Source organism: Balaenoptera borealis, assembly GCF_965194805.1.
Source record: "Balaenoptera borealis genome assembly, chromosome: 5".
NCBI lineage: Eukaryota > Metazoa > Chordata > Mammalia > Artiodactyla > Balaenopteridae > Balaenoptera > Balaenoptera borealis.
This window is the reverse complement of record NC_138862.1, coordinates 87,552,531-87,572,029: the sequence shown is the minus strand read 5'-3', so window position 1 is coordinate 87,572,029 and position 19,499 is coordinate 87,552,531. Positions and strand designations below refer to the sequence as shown.

The following is a 19,499-nucleotide window of genomic DNA, read 5'->3' as shown; positions in this document are numbered from 1 at the left end:
CCAGAAGACTAGATAATGATTATAAATTATCAATATTTTATTATTGTTTCCTAAACTCTAGTTTCTTTTGAGTACCATCTACAAGTGGGAGAATTTGGTCGTTTAAAATGCATATTTAAGATTTTGATGACTAGATTCACTCCGTTTTTTTTTTTGACTATTACCAAAGTTTATTTAACAAAAAAGTTCAGTAAGAAAATGTACACGACCCAGTTTTCATCGTAGTAAAATGTGGAGAGGGGACATGTGGAAGCAGTTGATTTCTCTGTTGAAGACAGCTATTGTTCGTACTCGTTCCAAGGCTTCTAACATCATGGTACTATTCCTCATATTACCACCATTCCAGTATTGTTCTGTTGCCCACTAGTTGCTATCTCCACACATTCATCTATCACAAGATTCATAAAGAGATCAAATCCCCTTAATATTCCTTGGACATGTCTGCCACCATTTAATTTCAATGATAACTTCTTGTCCATAAATTTCTTCAACTCGGGAGGGTGAGCTTTGCTCATGATGTCTACTCCACGAGCTCAAAGATGCCTCCGAACGGAATTCGGGTTGTCCCTCATGCTTAGATTCACTCTTAAGATTAAAAAAAAAAAGATTTAATAATACTTCGTTTATAAGAATCCAGATTTCCATATACTTTGAAAAGTGTAATTTCTAGAATTCATAGCAGCAAACAATTTTACTTATTAAATAATAAATTTTATATTTATTAAATTTATTACAAATACATAGAAATAAATGTTGTAAAGATATGATAAAGAAGATTTTCCATGGTATTTTACTCTATTATTAATGTTTTACATCTTTGTTAATATAGTGCTGAAATGAATTTTGAGATAAATTAACACTTTAGTTTTTTTTTTTTTTTTTAACACTTTAGTTTTTAAACAATAAATAATTTGCATTTCTTTTTCCCTCTTTTCAAGTGGAATACCAGAGCAAAGAGAGAGAAACTGACAGAGTTAATGTTTGAACACTACAACATCCCTGCATTCTTCCTTTGCAAAACTGCCGTTTTGACAGCGTATCCTTGAAAGTGTAATACCCAACTTCTCTTTAGGAGTAACTGTGGTGCTGCTAAAGGTGACGCCCTCAGCAGGAAGACAGGAGCCACTTCTTGCTTGTTTGGAAGTTGAGGTGTTTTTCTCCATTGCTTTTAGATATCTATCTTTTAGTATTCTTATTGGAACTGATGCATGTGAAAATGTGAGAGGGAGATAGGAAAGAAGCACTCAAATTCTTCTCATTAATTTAACAAAGTTTAACAAAAACAAAAATTTTTGTTTTTAGAAGAGGAATGTGACGACAGGACAGTATTTAAGTCAGTTGACCTAGTTGAATTCAAAGATTGCCATTTTCTTCCTCTTCTCCAGTACCTTAGAAAAGTGGAAATTGGCTGTAAATTCATTTAAGATTTAATCGCCAAATATTTTTTACAAGCATATTAAGGGACAGACAAGGAAATATTATGTCCTGATCTCAAAGAATAATGTAATATTCTTGTTGAAAACTAAATAACAGATTTAAATAGTACTTCAGAATAGCATTGGCAAAAGTCATAAAGAAGTACATGATTAATTTGAATTTTTCAAATAGCAATTGTAGTTAAGTGGAGTAATATTGTAGCCTGACAAGCCTTTGTAAAGAAAAGAGAATTTAGTTGCAGGATGTGGGGGAAGGAGCCCTATATTTAGAGTTCAAGTTCCAGTGCTTATAAACTGATCTTGAATTAGGTACTTAAAATTTGACCTTCACTTTTTACTCATTTATCCGGTATACCTCCCTGGATTGCCGTAATATTCAAGCGAATTTTATATGTGTGAGAATCACTGTGGTAACTGTAATCTAACATTTGTCTGTTGTGGGGTGTCTTGGAGATGACTTTAGCACAATTGTGGAGGTGGAAAGTGTAAGTGTTCTTCACAGTGACTTAGTTTAGAGTTGAAGTTTTATGTTCGGCTTCAGAACAAGTTGTAAAAATATGTTTAGATCAGACTGTAGAAGTCTTGCATGTTAGATTTTAAAAATGTGAACTTTAGACTCTAGAGAACCATTGCAGGTTTTGAGTAGAGGAAGGAGAGTATTAGCAGACTCATTGTGTGCATTATATCATTTAATTTTCATAATAATCCTGTCAGGAATTGTAGTCAAAGTAAGCAAACTGGTCCCAGTCCACAGCTTGAAAACGGCAGTTCTGAATTTGAACATAAGATCTGTTTGGCTGCTTCCTTACAAGGAGTATGTAAACAGAATTGGTATTGTTTTATTTTTTAACTTTTTATTATAGAAAATTTCTTACACAAAATAAGATAGAATATTATATTGAACCTCCATGTGCCCATCACCCAGGGTCAACAATTTTCAACACAGAGCTAAGTGGTATTAGCTATAACCGCAGGCACTCCCCCTTCCACCATGGTTTTGAAGTAAATCCCAGACATTAAGCATGTATCTCTAAAAGATGTTAACCATATGTCTCTCTTTTTTTTTAAAGATATAACCACAATTTATTTTCTTTTTTAAAAAACAGTTTAGTATATTTGAATCAGGACCCAAACAACAGGGATCATGCATTGTATTTTGTTCGATATGTCTCTTAGGTCTCTTGTGGTCTGTAGAATGTACCCACCCTCCCCTTTATTTTCTCTTGTAATTTATTTGGTAAGGGAAGTAGATTGTCCTCTAGAATTCCTAACACTTCTGGCTTTTGCTGACTGGTGTTTTTTACTGTGTTCTTCTAGCCCAGAGGTTCTCAAACTTTTTATACCTAGAGCTTTTATTTATGTGGATCATATCTGGTAGTATTTGCCATATTAGAAATTAAGACAGAAACTTAAAAATTATATTTGTTTATTTTAAGTAAATTAATAAGCCCATTGTATGTTAATATAAATAAAATATTTTAATAAAAAATAACTATGTTTTCCAAAACCAAAAATATTAATGAGAAGAGTGGCTTCGTTTCACAATTTTTCAAATCTCTTTAACGTTGGACTTAATAGCAGAAGTTGGATTCTCATATCACATTCAGTCTGTTGTGTATCACACATGACATAGCCTCTGGAAAAAAACTCTCTTGTACATTTATGAGAGAATGACAGTGAAAAGGGCAAATAACATCTTAGTATTATTCTAAAAATTGTTTTGACTTCTCAACCGTGGCCTTGGGATTCCTTTACACTTTTAAAAATTATTGAGGATGACGCAGAACTTCTGTTTTTTGTAGATTATAACTATCAATATTACTGTTTGAGAATTTAAAACTAAGACTCCTTTTAACATTTTCTTATTAATTTAATTAAAAATAACAAAAATAGACACATTAACGTCAACAAAAATAACAGTTTTATGAAAAAGATAACTCTGTTTTCCAAAACAAAAATATTAGTGAGAAGAGTACTATTGTTTTATCTGACTTAATTGATAGCTGGGCTCTCATATCTGCCAGCCTCAGGCTCTGTCCACTTGACACCTCAATTTGCGAGGCAGGCTTCAGCCTTCTGCTGTCAGAGCTGCATACTGTTGGAGAATTCATTTATTTAAAAAGGTAGCAAAATCACAGAACTCATTGGTGCACCTCTGTTTTTCACGAATGCATTGCCCTTCTGTTCTCTGCATTTTGTTGGTCCCCCTGCAGTCCTGCAGTGGAATAGTTCAGTTGTCAACCAGAGATTTGGGTAGATTTTATACTCAGATTTTGGGTTTTATCCCTTCTGTGGTTCTCTTACTTCCAGAGTTTCTACCTTAAATGTCCAGCTTTTCTTCCAGCCCTGAACTCCTTTCTGTGTTCACTCAAGGTGGTAAAGTTGCAATTTTTCATCACTGCTTTCCTGAACCATAGCCATGGAGCTGGGAAGCACTTTTAGGCAAGGAAGCTGCAAACTTGCAGTGTTTACCCCTTCTAGTTGCAGTTTCATGAGAATAAGTTTTGGCTGAGTTTTGACTACTTTTGAGTACTTTCCAGTATCTTAAAATGGTCACTTAAAATAATTTGTCCAGGTTTTATAATTGCCATCTTTAGGAGGGCTTACATACTTTCAGTCTGGTGTTACTGTATCACTTTGTACTAACAGAGACAAAATTAGTGTTTATGTATATAGATGACCAGAGATCAATGGAGTACCAGTAATAGCAAAGATAAATTACTAACCTATCTTTCTGGCCATTTATTCTCAGACCTCTTTCCTCTGATCGTTCCTGCCCGTGCCTTAGTTCTCTGCCCTTAGCCCTTCATCTCTCTTGACATGTTCTTTCGGGTTTAACTATCTATTTCCTTGGCTTCAGATACCAGTTATACACTGACAAATTCCAAATCCATATCTGTATCCCAGATCTTTCTTGTGAGCTCCAGGCCCACGTCCAGCTGTCTACTAGAACTTTTTCTATTAGTTATCTGTTTAAGCACTTTAAACTCAATATATCCAAAATTGATCTTCTCTCCCATCAAATTTATTCTTTCTCCTTTGTGTATTATCTTACTCCCAGTTGTCTAGACCAGAAATCTTTCTCATTAACACTTCAAATTTAGTAGTTATCAAGACCTGTCTATTCTCCAGCCTCCCCCGGCCCCAATCCAAACCGTCAGATCCATTTATTTCTCTATCCACTGCCATTGCATTAGGTGCACCCCTTCCTCTTATCTTGCCCATTCTTCACACTGCAGCTCTGATCATCTTTGTTAATTGCCAGTCTGCTAATTTAAGCCAGAATCATCTTCCACAGCCTTGCCTTTCTTCTCCTCTCAGGCCCCACTGAACTACGCTGCACTTCCCTGACCTCTTAACCATGCTCTCTTGCCTCCTGGCCTTCCCGCATGTTTCTCCTCTTCCCCATGTCCCCCTCCCCAGCTTACACTTGAATTTCCCAGGGATTGGTTGTACTCCTATATACTCCCCCATGGCACCTTAAACTGTTCTTTTTATAGCTTTATTGATCTCTGCTGCACTTATCAGGATATCCTTCAGGGCAGAGACAGTTTTGGTTCACCTCTTTGTGTCGTCTCTGCTTAAGGAATGCTAGTGAGAGAATGATCTCCCTGCTGCCCTCCTTTATTGCGCACCAGACCTATCACTAGGCACATAATAGATGCTCAGTAAATATTTGATGATCCAGTGAATGGCTGTACTCCTAAATGTCAGTTAATGATGTTCACGTGATGTAGGCCTTCTGCAGCACAGAGCTGTGGAAAATGGGATAAGTGGAGTCTGCTGATATTCACTGGCTGTTGAATCTGCCTGGAATAGCTCTTCCTATTGAGCTGGGGGAGATGATGATAACCGCCACTCAGCTGCCAAACTGCTGAAAGGTTCTTTAATCCTTTGTGAGAATGGTTTTAGTTCTTAGCTCCAATGTCACAGCCTCCCACTGTTCTTACCAAGTTTCTATAGATTTTGTTAAATGCTTCTCCGTTTGTTGTAAGCCCTTTGATCTGTGCCAGGGACTTTGAATAATTGTGCTAATTTGGACCAGTTTAACAGATGTCTCTCTGGGATAAAGGTTTCTCTGACTTCCTCACACCACCATTCTGGAAGTCCTGCCTGTTGTCATTTGTTTTGAAACCAGAGTTATTATTTGATGCCAACTTTCATCCCCGTATTTACTTTAACACATTTTAAGCCACAATGCACATGTTTTAAAAATGCCTTAATAAAACCTTCCCTTTACAATAAACATTATTTTAGGAACCTTGATACTTTCTTTTCCTTAATGCTTTAAACTAGATTTGCTAATGGTCGTTCTACTGGGCTTATCTTGGACAGTGGAGCCACTCATACCACTGCAATTCCAGTTCACGATGGCTATGTCCTTCAGCAAGGTAACTATTTAACCAGGGTGCACCGAGGACACAGATCATGAAATAAAGCAATGACTTGGACTATCAAAGTATAGCAGTTCCCAAATCATGTCTTTAAGTGTTTTTTTTTCAAATCTTTAGTATATAGTGTATATTTAAAACTGATGCATGGCTTCATTCATGCTTGGAGGGATAGTTCCGTTAATTCTGCTTGAAAACAATTAATCATGTATAAATACACAGAGGAAATTTGTCCCAGGGAGTTTGGATGGAATGCTTTCTTAGCCTTGTTTAATCTGTTTCATAGGCATTGTAAAATCCCCTCTTGCTGGAGACTTTATTACTATGCAGTGCAGAGAACTCTTCCAAGAAATGAATATAGAACTGATTCCTCCATATATGATTGCATCAAAAGTAAGTGATGAATGAATTTTATTTCTGGGATTTATCTCCAACTCCCCACCCCCATGTTGTGAACTCTGTTAACCTAGCGCTTGCTCTTGGCACTCAGGAAGCTGTTCGTGAAGGATCTCCAGCAAACTGGAAAAGAAAAGAGAAGTTGCCACAGGTTACAAGGTCTTGGCACAATTACATGTGTAACGTAAGTAACCCTTATTCTCTTTACGAAAGCATTATAGGCTGTAAGTCTTTGACTAGAGTATGAGCACTTTATATTTTCAAACTTATATTTTTAATGATATTTTACAAACAAAATTAATAGCTTTTGGCGGAGTAGGGGGGTGCTTTTCATGCTTGTCAGATATCTCAACAAAGTACTGTATATTCACTTGGATTACTGTGGTGAGACCTGAAAGGAGCTTTGGGATAAAAACAAGCATTATGCTATTCTGTACATTTTTTGACTAAGAAAATGGTTTTAGTGTATAGAGACCTGCTGGTATGGCTCAGTTACGTTCTCTTTCCTAATATGAGTCAGCTATGTAAAAAAATGTGTTACTGTTCACAGCAAGGAGCCAACAAAAGGTTTTCTTTACTGAAAATCCATCTCCGAACATGACTTACTGACAGGGGAGAGGTTAGTAAAACAACCTCTCACACCACAATATACATTCATTTTTAACAGTAAAAGGATATGAAAGTCATCATTTACTATGGCAGGGATATATCCTATTTGACAGTTTCTTACACCTAAGGATAAAGATTTTTTGTGGGTGTTTGGTACAAGGAAAAATTGTGAAGATGATTAATAATTGCACCTAGACCTTAGACAGGATTTTTCCTTAGCAGCTCAGAGGTCCTATGTATTTCACTGCAAATTTTTTAACTGTTTTATACTATGTCAGTCATTAAAAATTCCATAAGATACAATATATATGCATTTTATATATATTCAGCTAATGAAATCTTGCTTCTAAGCTTATTTTAAAGGGAAAAACAGTAAATCAACTATACTCCAATAAAAATTTTAAAGAAAAAATTAAAAAAATGGGAAAACAGTGTTCTAAAGCCAATTTTGTTATGCAGGACTGGGGTACAAGGGTTCCCACTTGTTTTTATCTCATCATTTTTCCATAACAGTTGTAATTTAAATGTTATATAATTTAGCTTATAATGCGAGTGTTTAGAATTGGGTTTCTTGATGCTCAGAGTCCTTACTGGGTAAATTTATACCCTTGAAATGAGTTAGCCATCCAGGAATGTGGTACAGTTTTATTAAGAAAAGTGTTTTTAAAATAATGTTACAAAAGTATAGACTGAAAGACAAATCTCAATAATCTTGTTTCTTACCCTTTTTTTAAAATCCATAGTGTGTTATCCAGGATTTTCAAGCCTCAGTACTTCAAGTATCAGATTCAACTTACGATGAACAGTATGTTTTCTTATTTTTTCTGCAAGACTTAAAACTTAATAGCTTATTAAAACCTTAATACTAATCTTTTAAAAAAACTGTATACTTAATGTATAACTGAATCACTTTGCTGTACACCAGAAACTAACACAACATTGTAAATCAACTGTACTTCAATTTAAAAAAAACTGTAGGGACTTCCCTGGTGGCGCAGTGGTTAAGAATCCGCCTGCCAATGCAGGGGACACAGGTTTGAGCTCTGGTCCGGAAAGATCCCACATGCCGTGGAGCAACTAAGCCTGTGCGCCCTAGAGCCCATGCTCTGCAACAAGAGAAGCCACTGCAATGAGAAGCCCGCGCACCGCAACGAAGACCTAACGCAGCCAAATATAAATAAAAATTAAAAAAAAAATTTTTTTAAACTGTGTACTTCATAAATGAGGAAAGAAATTGATTTGTTTAGTTTAAAAAAATGTAGAATATGCTTAACTGGTCTAAAGGTAAAAAGTTAAGAAATACTGAATAACATTTTAAAAGAAAATAAGATATTACCACTCTGCTTTCTTATAAGTTGATGATTCCTTAGTAGTTTATAATTCTGAAGAGGATTGTTTTTGTCTTTTGTTTAATATTGTTTGATATGTTTTCAGAGTAGCCGCACAGATGCCAACTGTTCATTATGAATTCCCCAACGGCTACAACTGTGATTTTGGAGCAGAACGGTTAAAGATTCCTGAAGGATTATTTGACCCTTCCAATGTAAAGGTATAAAAGCTTATTTTTATAATTAGCCTGGTTTCTCCTTTAAAGATCTCTTGTAATTACAAAACCTAAATAAGACTGACTAAACTTTTTTGGATGTGCTTTATTGTTTGAAGGTCTTCTGTGTGACTACTCGTTTCTGTTTTCTTATAGGGGTTATCAGGAAATACAATGCTGGGCGTCAGTCATGTTGTCACTACAAGTGTTGGAATGTGCGACATTGATATCAGACCAGTAAGTGCCAGTCTCGTTTATGGCATAAAGGTATCTTTTAGGGCAATCTAGTGCCCCATTATTTATAATGGCCATCATTATTTAAGTTGGCAACTTTGGCCGTTGACTTTGAAGTCCATTTTATAAAAATATGTAAAAAAATGAAGTTCTACTAGAAAAGGAAAAATGCAAAACTCTAGAGCTGTGTCCAGTGTGGTAGCTTTTGGCCACATGTGGCAATTCAGTTAAAATAAACATAAATTTAAATTTCAATTCTTCGGTTGCACTAGCCACATTATAAATGTAGCTAGTCGCTGCTTTATGACAGTGCAGATGTAGAACACTTCCATCATCACAGAAAGTTCTTCTGGACACTGCTGTTCTAGAGATTTCCTAAAACGTGACATACCAAGATATAGATTATTGGTGATTTTTAATGTACGTAGTACAGTTTTACTTTTTATTTTTCAGGAAGGTGTGGTTTAAGGTTAAATTATGTAACTTTTACATGGAGTTTAGATATAAACTTCATATTTTTTGTGCTTTGCCAAGCTGTTTGTTTCATCAGTTTATTTCTTGCCAAGTTTTAAGGACTAACTCCATATTCCATACCATACTAATTATTAGATAGATTATATCTTATTTAAACGCTAGATTTAATTTGTAGCCAACGTATTGCCTTGATTTTCTTTGAGTTAATTCATTTGCTTAGAGCATAGTGCTAATAGCTAAGGGTCTATAAAAAATCATGTTGTTCAAAAAAGACTTCCGGGTAGTTATGAAAAATGTTCTTTATTTCAACTAATTACCTGCCAGGGATGTGCTGCTTCTAGGATAATGGGGTTGTAAGTATGCAATTTTTTAGTATAAACTCAAGGGGAAGGCAGTTGATTTGAAGTACATTTACTGTAAGACATTGCTAACTTTGTTTTTTATTGAGTTTTCTCCTTTAAACTATTGTTGATTGCAGAGGAGATGCTTCTGTATTCCATTTTCTCTTTCAAAAGTTAGATGATTTAGACATTTGGAATAAATTTTTTAAATATGAATTTAGCCACTAAAAAAGCAGGCTGACATTTAACTTTGTGATGCATACATGCAGATTAGAGGTAAATATACTCCTTATCACTGTGAATTTATTTTTGGCGGGGGAGGCCTCAGCACGTGGATTTTGAAAAAGTTCATCTCTGCAAAAGAGCAAGGTAGCAGTCATTTTGGCCAGGACTATTGTCAGAGTATGCATTATCCACCATAATCATTAAACCTTGTCTAATTTTAAACATTGTAACTTCTAGATGTGCATTCTGAGATGATGTAATTATGAAATATACCTCTAATGAAATACTGGCAGCTATCTGCCAGAAAATTATGATTGGATTGTAGAATAATTGCTTTAAGATAGTGATTCTTAAATTTTAATGCACAGTAGAATCATCTGGAGAGTTTTCTTTTTTTATATATTTATTTATTTATTTATTTTTGGCTGCGTTGGGTCTTTGTTGCTGCGCGCGGGCTTTCTCTAGTTGCAGACAGCAGGGGGCTACTCTTTGTTGCGGTGCGCAGGCTCTAGGCGTACAGGCTGCAGCAGTCGTGGCGCACGGGCTTAGTTGCTCCGCAGCATGTGGACTCTTCCCAGACCAGGGCTTGAACCCGTATCCCCTGCATTGGCAGGCGGATTCTTTTTTTTTTTTTTTTTTTTTTTTATAACTTTAATGGCTGCACAGTTTTTTTTTTTTAATAGTAATCTTTTATTTATTTATTTATTATATTTATTTTTGGCTGTGTTGGGTCTTCGTTTCTGTGCGAGGGCTTCCTCTAGTTGCGGCAAGTGGGGGCCACTCTTCATCGCGATGCGCGGGCCTCTTCACTATCGCGGCCTCTCTTGTTGCGGAGCACAGGCTCCAGACACGCAGGCTCAGTAGTTGTGGCTCACGGGCCTAGTTGCTCCATGGCATGTGGGATCTTCCCAGACCAGGGCTCGAACCCGTGTCCCCTGCATTAGCAGGCAGATTCTAAACCACTGCGCCATCCGGGAAGCCCGGCAGGCGGATTCTTAACCCTGCGCCACCAAGGAAGCCCTCATCTGGAGAGTTTTAAATAAACCAACAAAAACTTTTCCTGGACCCCATCCCCAGAGATTTTTATTTAATTGCCCCCAGGCATTGGTGTTTTAAAGCTCCCTAATGAGTTGAATGTGCAGCCAGGATTGAGAACCACTTGATTAAACTACTAGGTCTATGTAGAAGTATAAAATTAAAAAAGGGAAAATTGTACTGGAAGACATGGTTTTATTTGTAGTTGTGTTTAAAACTGTTGGAAACATGTGGAACTAATTTATTTTTGTTTTCATCCCAGGGTCTCTATGGCAGCGTTATAGTGGCAGGAGGAAACACGCTAATTCAGAGCTTTACCGACAGGTTGAATCGAGAACTCTCTCAGAAAACACCCCCAGTAAGTTTTGTTTGTTCTTTAGTGGTATTTTTCTGTCATACGTATCCTCACTGCTGGTGGAACTTTATATAGTTTGTTTTTCAGTAGATTGATGGTATTTTGTGTCTGCCTGGTATGGTATTACTTAAAGTTAATACTCCTTATTAATCATATTTTTCTAGATGACATCTATTAGTTACTCTTGTACTGTTTGAATCTCACTTTATTCATTGATTCCATACTTAAGTACCTATAGTCTGCTAGGCACTAAGGATAGAAAATAGAGTCCCTTCCCACCAAGGGCTTAGTCAGTTACGAGGAGTAGACATGCAGAAAATAAAAACTGTAACGTGCTAAGTGGTTCAGTATGTCATCAACCAGGCACTCTTAAGAACACTGAGGGGCAAGCACTTAACTCCCTAGGAGTGTCAGAGGAAAGCCTCATGAAGAAGCTGTTTGAATGAATAGGAGTTCAGCTGGTTGGCAGTTTATGAAAGGACATCTAGGTAGAGGGAATACCATGTGCAGAATATGAAGGGAAGATGGCATATTCTAGTATTCTGAAGCAGTTGGCTTATAGTCTGTGTAGAAGTGGGGAGAGCTATATGGCTGGAAAGACGAGCACGATGGTGTATTATGTCCTAGGGCTGCTGTAACAAAGTACCACAAACTGGATGGCTTAAAACAACAGAAATTTATTACCTCTCAGTTCTGGAAGCTAGAAGTCTGAAATCAACATGTCATTAGGGCCATGCTCTCTGAAACGTACAGAATTTTTCCTTCCCTCTTTCTAGCATCTCATGATTTGCCAGCAATCCTTGGTATTTCTTGGGTTGCAGTTATTGCACTTCAGTGTCTATCTCCGTCATCATATGGCATTCTCCCCTTGTGGGTCTGTCCTCTTAAATGAACTCTAGTTGTAATGGATTAAGGGTCCACCCTACATCTGCAGAGACTCTATTTCTAAATTAGGTCACATTCACAGGGACCAGGGATTATCAACATACCTCTTTGGAGGATACAGTTCAACCCACAGAGATAGGTACCAGGTCATGTCACTTACTAATAGCAGACTTACAAGATAAAATTTGGCAGAGGACTGAAGAGCTTTTATGTTTTAAAAACATCCCTTGGTGCACTGTGATAACTTTCAAAAGGATAGAAGAACCTGGTTTAGGGAGAAGGTAGTTTACGTGGTACATCAGTAACAGAGTAGTAGTCATAGTCTTTAGATTTTTAAACTTCCATCAAGTAGTTTTGTGTAAGGTATTCTGCAATAAATACTACATTTTAAAAAACTTTATTAGAGATTACATAGGCCCTAACAGAATCTATAGAATTTGTGCACTTGATAGCCTTTGGTTTCTCATATAAAGGACTGTTTTATATATGCCACATTTTTATATTTGTTATGTAAGTATTGATATAGGCACAAGATTGATACCTCCTTACATTCTTGGAGATATAGACTGATCTGGCATTTACCTTAAATTACAGTACTAATCATTAGATTTCATAAAAGTCCCAGAATAATGAATATAGACTTGGGCTGTCCAAGGTCTGGTCAAGACCAGTTAGATACTATCCTTGTCTTTTAGGAGGCAGTTAAAATGTAATGAAATCCATCGTAATAGGTATCAACCAGTTCCTCACCTACAAAACCCTGTATTCATCCCTCCTGCTCTCAGCACCCCTCCCTCCCATTCCACATACTCCACCCCTGCTACATACACAGTTATTTCACTGTGAAAAAGACTCAAACTGTATGTTCATATATAGAATAATTGGTAAGTATCAACAATTTGAGAACTATCCCCAGAAGCAAATCCCTAGGTAGGGGGAAAATCTCTCCATACAGGAAGTGAGATAGGGATACTGCTGAGCCATAAAACCATGTTTACTGAGAGAGTGTTCCAGCAGAGCAGAAACACTAACTTGAAAGAAAGCAGTGTGAATAAACTTTCCTGAGATCTTACGTCTGTGTTTTGATTTGGATGGGGGCAGGGAGGAATAGGGAGGGGTGAACTAAGATATGAGGGATGAACTAAGAGAGGAGGGATTTTGAAGGCCTAAAAAAGTAAGTTAGCAAGTTGAGGAGCACTACAGAAAGGGCAGCAGGTTGGGATAATAATTACACTTGGTGTTGCACAAAATGAAATAATATCTGAAGCACTTAGCACAGTACCTGATTTATAGTAAGTGTTGAGTACTTATTTTGCTGTTTTAGGATTAAATTCTGAATGCCATGCTCTCTAGTACGCAGTTTTGTAAGGTTTATATAATTTATTTTCTTATTAAACTACACATTACAAGACATAATCAAAGTACTTTAAGATCCTATACAGTAGTCCAACCTATGCCTACTGTTAATCTGGCTACTACAAAATAATGATGTGTAATTAGTGCTTGAACCAGAGCCACTAAAAAGTCATAACTTGAATATCCTAAGTTGAGCCACTTGTTCTATTTGATCCTACTAATACTTATTCTTCCCTTTCTATTTTAGAGTATGCGGTTGAAACTGATTGCAAATAATACAACAGTGGAACGGAGGTTTAGTTCATGGATCGGTGGCTCCATTCTAGCTTCTTTGGTTAGTAGATAAACTACTTTGCAAAATAGTTGAAGATTCTTATTTAACTTAAATGTATCACTGAAAATACTAAATTTAGTAGAAAGAATAAAAATCCCCATGGATCATTTATCTTTGCATTTTTTAGCTATCAAATTAGTAGAGGACCTGATACCAGTTTTACATGTTCCAAAATGACAAAATGCCTCAATGCCTTATTAGTGGGTGTTGTCAGCCTAATTACAGTTTCCCCTCTCACACAGAGGCGGGCGTCTGTTAACTTATCCTCGCCTCTTTTAACAGTACTCCCATTGGCACTGGTCAGGACTTATCTGCAGCACATTTAAAATTAAATCATTCCTTCTTGGGTTCTGGTTGCTCCCTGGCCTGTTGGTGAGGTAGAGGAAGTCAGGAATTGGTTTTTGGGGCAAATGGTGAAGTCATGGTCTTGGGGTTTGCATGCTGCTTGTACTGGTGCCTACCGTGAATCAGGAGGAAGTCCTTGTACTTATCTGCACCCTAAATTTGGAGGATTTCCCCTTCACCTCAGAGCAGCCAAAGTAAATGTCACTAAGTACTTATGCTAAACATTTAAAAAAGCTATTAACTATTAAATGTTTGTAACTCTCCATTTATATATTTCTGGTCTATGTTCTGTTTCTAGTCTTTTACTAGATCTGAGTTCAAAACTGGATACAATATATGAATCCACTTGACTAATCATAGGGAATGGATTTCTCCTGCTTACATGTCTTAGTAGTAATGTAGTCCAGGTTCCTTCCTCCTTTAGTCATTTTCCTCCTTTGACCTTCTGTTTATTTTGCATAGTGCATGTGTACTGTCGTTTGTGTACTTGTAAAACTTTATCCTAGTTTGAGTTCTAAATGTTAACCATTAATCAAATGCTAGAACATTTCATCAATGCTGTACTAGGATCAAGCCTTCCAACAAATTTCTGTTGTTGCCTTAATCAGTCCATCATAGCTAAACTCTTCATCTTCCTTTCCCAGCATTTTCTAAATCCTCATGACAGTATAGAAAGATTTAATATTCTATATAAACTTGGGCAAGACTAAATAGTGTCTTTGCGTGTTCTGGAGGAGGGCAGAAAAAAGAAGGGTGTAATTTGAGTACTATTTGGGGAGGGGTTTAAGAGTTCTTCAAAAATTAGGAGTTGTGATAATGAAGATATTAAAAGAAAAAAATTTCTAATAGAAAGGTACATATGTAAATTTTTCTTTCCATTTCACAGGGCACCTTTCAGCAGATGTGGATTTCCAAACAAGAATATGAAGAAGGAGGGAAGCAGTGTGTAGAAAGGAAATGCCCTTGAGAAGAGTTCCCAAACGTCTACCTTCTATGTCACCTTACGTTTCATAGCTTTAGTATACTCAGGAAAAGAACAACCATCTTTTGTAGAATGTTTATACATTTTTGCATATTTCAATTTCCACTTCAATTTTTTAAGGCTTTAACTGGCTCTGTAAATTAAAATAAGTTTGTGCTTTCCTTGAAATGCACTTATTCTTATTACAAGCATTTTATAATTTTGTATAAATGTCTATTTTCTCTAAATATTTTGCTTTCAGTAAAATGCTTTCCAACTCTGTTTATGGTAGAATTGCTTTTTATTGACTAGTAAAACTTACTGCCTATGTTTTTTACCTTAGGCTTTTAAAATTAAATAAAAATTACTAGCCATTCCAGAAATACTTTTTTTTGGGACTGCTGTGTTGTAACTAACTTGCTACTTTAAGTACTAAATGTATTTATCATTATTTTGAATGGAAGTACTCACTGTTTATTAACAGTAGAATCCACAGCCCCTTCATATCTAGTAACAATAGTAGTAAAAAGGTTACCTGAATTCCAAAATTACCTTATTGCCTTTGCTATAGCAGTTGATATCACTTTCCCACTCTAAGATACAGGCGATTAAAAGTCTGCTTAGATGTCAGTTTATAAAATGGGAATTTTTAATCTGAACTTTATACCTGATTTTGACCACTTCCAGATTTAGCATGCCATAATAACACTTAAAACAGCCGACAGTCATTTGACTAAAAACACAAGTTATTTATAAACCACTTAATATGTATTTACTTTTGTATACAGATTGTAATCCAAGAAAAACAAAATGGTAAATTAAGAGTTCAGATATCTTAGACAAGACTTGACTTCTGGGCTTCAGAAAGATGTGGAAACTTTTCCTGAAGAAACTTTTCTTTCTTGCTTGCTAAACTTCTCTTCCTTGCTTTGATGCGGGCTTGTTTCTCAGTTCTCAATCTAGGTAAATAAAAGCATAACAGCAATTTATACAAAACTATTTCCCTGTTACTCGGTGCTGTCAATATGTGTCCAGATCAATCACTTAAAGACCTCAGTCATGCCCGTCTTTGTATTAGGTGTGTAATGTATATTATTAAACTTGAATAATCATTGTAAACCTACACAAGTCAAAGAAACATGAAATCAAAAGCATCTGTAACGCTCCACCAATTCTCCTTCCTATTTCCTGACTGGAAAGAAAGAACAGACCTGTGAGCCTCTAACAGCCTGGGCTTTCTCCTTTATTTTTAGAAATAATGTAATTTTATTGAATACATTAGATATTTTACATCCTGAGATACATCCTGAGATGTTTAGGAATTCCCTAATTTCAAATAGCACTCAGTCTAACATCATTTCCCCTACAACTGAGAGAATAAAGCCATGCTGAGAGATGACGCTTAGTGCTAGCTGGACTAGCCACTCTGAGTTTGCCTCTACCTATCAGCATCCCAGGGCATTAGGCCTTTGTGCCTCAGCTAAATTATGCTGACCTCTAAGGTCACTTCGGAATTATCAAAATTGCAAATGATAAATTCATGGATGCCTAGCCTCTACTGTACTTAAATTGAAATATAACAATACAATTAAGAGACAGGTACTGGGACTTCCCTGGCGGCACAGTGGTTAAGAATCAGCCTGCCAATGCAGGGGACACGGGTTTGAACCCTGGTCCAGGAAGATCCCACATGCCACGGAGCAAGGAAGCCCATGTGCCACAACTACTGAGCCTGTGCTCTAGAGCCCGCGAGCCACAACTACTGAAGCCTGTGCACCTAGAGCCTGTGCTCCGCAACAAGAGAAGCCACCGCAATAGGAAGCCCATGCACCGCAACGAAGAAGAGTTGCCCCTGCTCGCCGCAACTAGAGAAAGCCCACGCGCTGCAACGAAGACCCAACGCAGCCAAAAATAAATAAATAAATAAATTTATTTTTAAAAAAATAATAATTCTATATTCAGCAAAAAACTCATTCCAGAGTGAAGGTGAAATAAAGGCCTTTATATTAAAAAAAAAAAAGGTACTGAATAACTACAATATGCCAGTGCTATGGGGGAGGTCACAGAAATTTGAGATAAGGGTTATATTTGGATAGAGATAAAAATATATATACAAAATATATAAGCTACTTTATAAAGTATAAAGTAAGACTAAACAAAGTTGAAATCAGATTATGCATTCATCAGTCTTTGCTCCAACTAAATTTTGGCCATTTAAAAAAATAAACCCATGTGAAAGAATAAACGTTTGCTATTCTTAATTACACATTTTTTCTCGTGATAACTTTTTAAATTTATTTATTTATGGCTGTGTTGGGTCTTGGTTTCTGTGCGAGGGCTTTCTCTAGTTGTGGCAAGTGGGGGCCACTCTTCATCGCGGTGCGCGGGCCTCTCACTATCGCGGCCTCTCTTGTTGCGGAGCACAGGCTCCAGACGCGCAGGCTCAGTAATTGTGGCTCACGGGCCTAGTTGCTCCGTGGCATGTGGGATCTTCCCAGACCAGGGCTCGAACCCGTGTCCCCTGCATTGGCAGGCAGATTCTCAACCACTGCGCCACCAGGGAAGCCCAAGATTTGCTATTAAGAATATTCAGAAGATTATGCTGCATGCTCTGAAGGTAAGGCTAAAGGTAGTTTCAAAAACAATATATTTAAGGCCTGTAAAAGTGACACTGCATTCATAAATTCTCATACATTAAAGTCACGTTATTTACAGCTTCACCCAGTATGGCTAAGGGACAAAAGGATCAAGTTGCACATTAGGTTTGGAGACAGCGAGGAGGAAAAGCCAGTGCAGTTAATTTCAATTGCTTATTTCATTTCACCAGCCCTGCAGTAACATGAGCACACATTCTATGCAGCTGAAGTATGTGGACCTTCCTTTTACCAATCCAAAAAGATTTAACCATCTACTTACACAGAGGTTTATGAATAGAAAGACAACAAAACTTTTGAAAGGATATACATTAAAATGTTAACAGTAGCTATTTCTGGATGGTGAAATTACATAAGACTTTAATTTCTTTTTTTACCTGATTTTTCTAGTTTTTTGACAATGAACATGTATTAGTTATATAAAAGCTTAACACACGTCATCTGATGTAAAGATACATTTTAGTACTAACGGTACTTGTGCTCACCTGACAAAACGTTCCACGTAGGGCATTGCAAAGAATCGTTTTCTATTGTATCTTTTATTTAGGTACCAAGGTATAGGCCACTGCTTGAACTTGTGCCTGCCAAGAAAACAAAAAGGTATCACCCTACAGAAAACATTTAATACATTTTCACTTTTTACAGAGTTTCAGCCTTCTTTGAACTAAATATGTTTTCAATAAAATGAGATGTAATTGGCTTTTTAAAGATTTTAAAATTTTTATATTTTAAATATAAGACACTTATGAATCCATTGCAAAATTGCAGATGTTAATATTTTGCAATGTTTGCTTCAGATTACTCTTTTAAAATATATATATATAAAAGTTTAAAGACACAGCTTAAGTTCTCTACTTTCACAATAGCTTCTAGCCGTAAACCGGAGTGTATCATTACCAGATGTATTTTGTACTTTTACTACATATATATGTGTGTACTAATTTTATATATGTACACATAGACATGTAAACACACATATAATTTGAAACATTGACATTTACATGTATATGTTTTGTTTTTAAAATGTAAGTAAATTGCACCAACTGACATAGATATCTATCTATATCTACCTCAACATAACAAAACCTAAAAAATCATAATGCTGAGTAGGAAAAAAGGAAATTGTGAATTCATACTGTAACATTTATTTGAAAATATTTCAATTAAAAAAGTAACAGAAGGATTAATCTCAGGGCATATAACCAATCTTCTCTAAAAATCCAGAGTTAATCTGTAATATCAGAAGCCTAAGTTCCAATCTCTTTGTAATTTTGGCATTTAGTATATAATTTGACAGGCAGTGCCACTGGAGCAGTGAACCACACTGCTTTAAGCGGAATAGATAAAGGTACTGAATTCCCTCAGTTCATCAGGAATCCCCTCAGTTCGTCAGGATGATAGTCTACCACTATTTTTCAACAACCAAGGGAAAGACACATCCAAAAAGTATTCTCTGACATTACTGCCACATGATTTCTTGTCAGAAAAAAAATTCAGATGTAATGTTTTGAAGAATCTCTGCATTTAAAAGGCTAATTTAAATATTTTAACATGCAACAGAAAATTAAGGAAAAGGCATTGGAATTATAATGTTTCATTTAATAAGCTACATTGGAAAGATGATGTAACTGCTTTTTTTTTTTTTTTCTGGCCACGCAACATGTGGGATCTTATTTCCCAGACCAGGATTTGAACTGGAGCCCCCTGCATTGGAAGCGCCACATCTTAACCACTGAACCACCAGGGAAGTCCTGATATAACTGCTTTGTTCGCTACTTTAACTCCAGGAAAGTTAAAAAGCAAAAATTTTTAAACCTTAATGAGAATAGCACTCTTACAGATTCTAAAATTGACATACATTCTCACCCGTATCCTCACCCTTTCCTAACTGGCCTCAATTGGATTAATCCCAATAAAGTTTAGTA

At 36.3% G+C, this 19,499-nt stretch overlaps 2 protein-coding genes and 1 pseudogene across 6 annotated transcripts in view; 1 reads left to right on the top strand and 2 right to left on the bottom strand.

Moving 5' to 3' along the window:
• ACTL6A (actin like 6A) overlaps positions 1-15,303 on the top strand; it is a 27,154-nt gene extending 11,851 nt beyond the window's left edge. For all 3 annotated transcript variants that reach the window (XM_082394144.1, XM_082394145.1, XM_082394146.1), the window contains 10 exons: positions 939-1,036; positions 5,733-5,827; positions 6,114-6,220; positions 6,318-6,407; positions 7,576-7,637; positions 8,267-8,381; positions 8,532-8,612; positions 10,947-11,042; positions 13,528-13,614; positions 14,846-15,303. In XM_082394144.1, coding sequence (XP_082250270.1) covers positions 939-1,036; positions 5,733-5,827; positions 6,114-6,220; positions 6,318-6,407; positions 7,576-7,637; positions 8,267-8,381; positions 8,532-8,612; positions 10,947-11,042; positions 13,528-13,614; positions 14,846-14,926 — 912 coding nt within the window. In that variant the 3' untranslated portion in view covers positions 14,927-15,303. The remainder of the gene's footprint in view (positions 1-938; positions 1,037-5,732; positions 5,828-6,113; positions 6,221-6,317; positions 6,408-7,575; positions 7,638-8,266; positions 8,382-8,531; positions 8,613-10,946; positions 11,043-13,527; positions 13,615-14,845) is intronic.
• Positions 145-515, bottom strand: LOC309629778 (small nuclear ribonucleoprotein G pseudogene; annotated as a pseudogene). Its single transcript has one exon. The product of its transcript is annotated as a small nuclear ribonucleoprotein G pseudogene (transcript).
• MRPL47 (mitochondrial ribosomal protein L47) overlaps positions 12,306-19,499 on the bottom strand; it is a 27,183-nt gene continuing 19,989 nt past the window's right edge. Inside the window, exons 6-7 of one of the 2 annotated variants that reach the window (XM_082394232.1) lie at positions 18,060-18,155; positions 12,306-15,879 (exon numbers count right to left, since the gene is read on the bottom strand). In XM_082394232.1, the coding sequence (XP_082250358.1) occupies positions 15,756-15,879; positions 18,060-18,155 (220 nt within the window). In that variant the 3' untranslated portion in view covers positions 12,306-15,755. The remainder of the gene's footprint in view (positions 15,880-18,059; positions 18,156-19,499) is intronic. The other variant, XM_082394233.1, reaches the window with a different exon arrangement.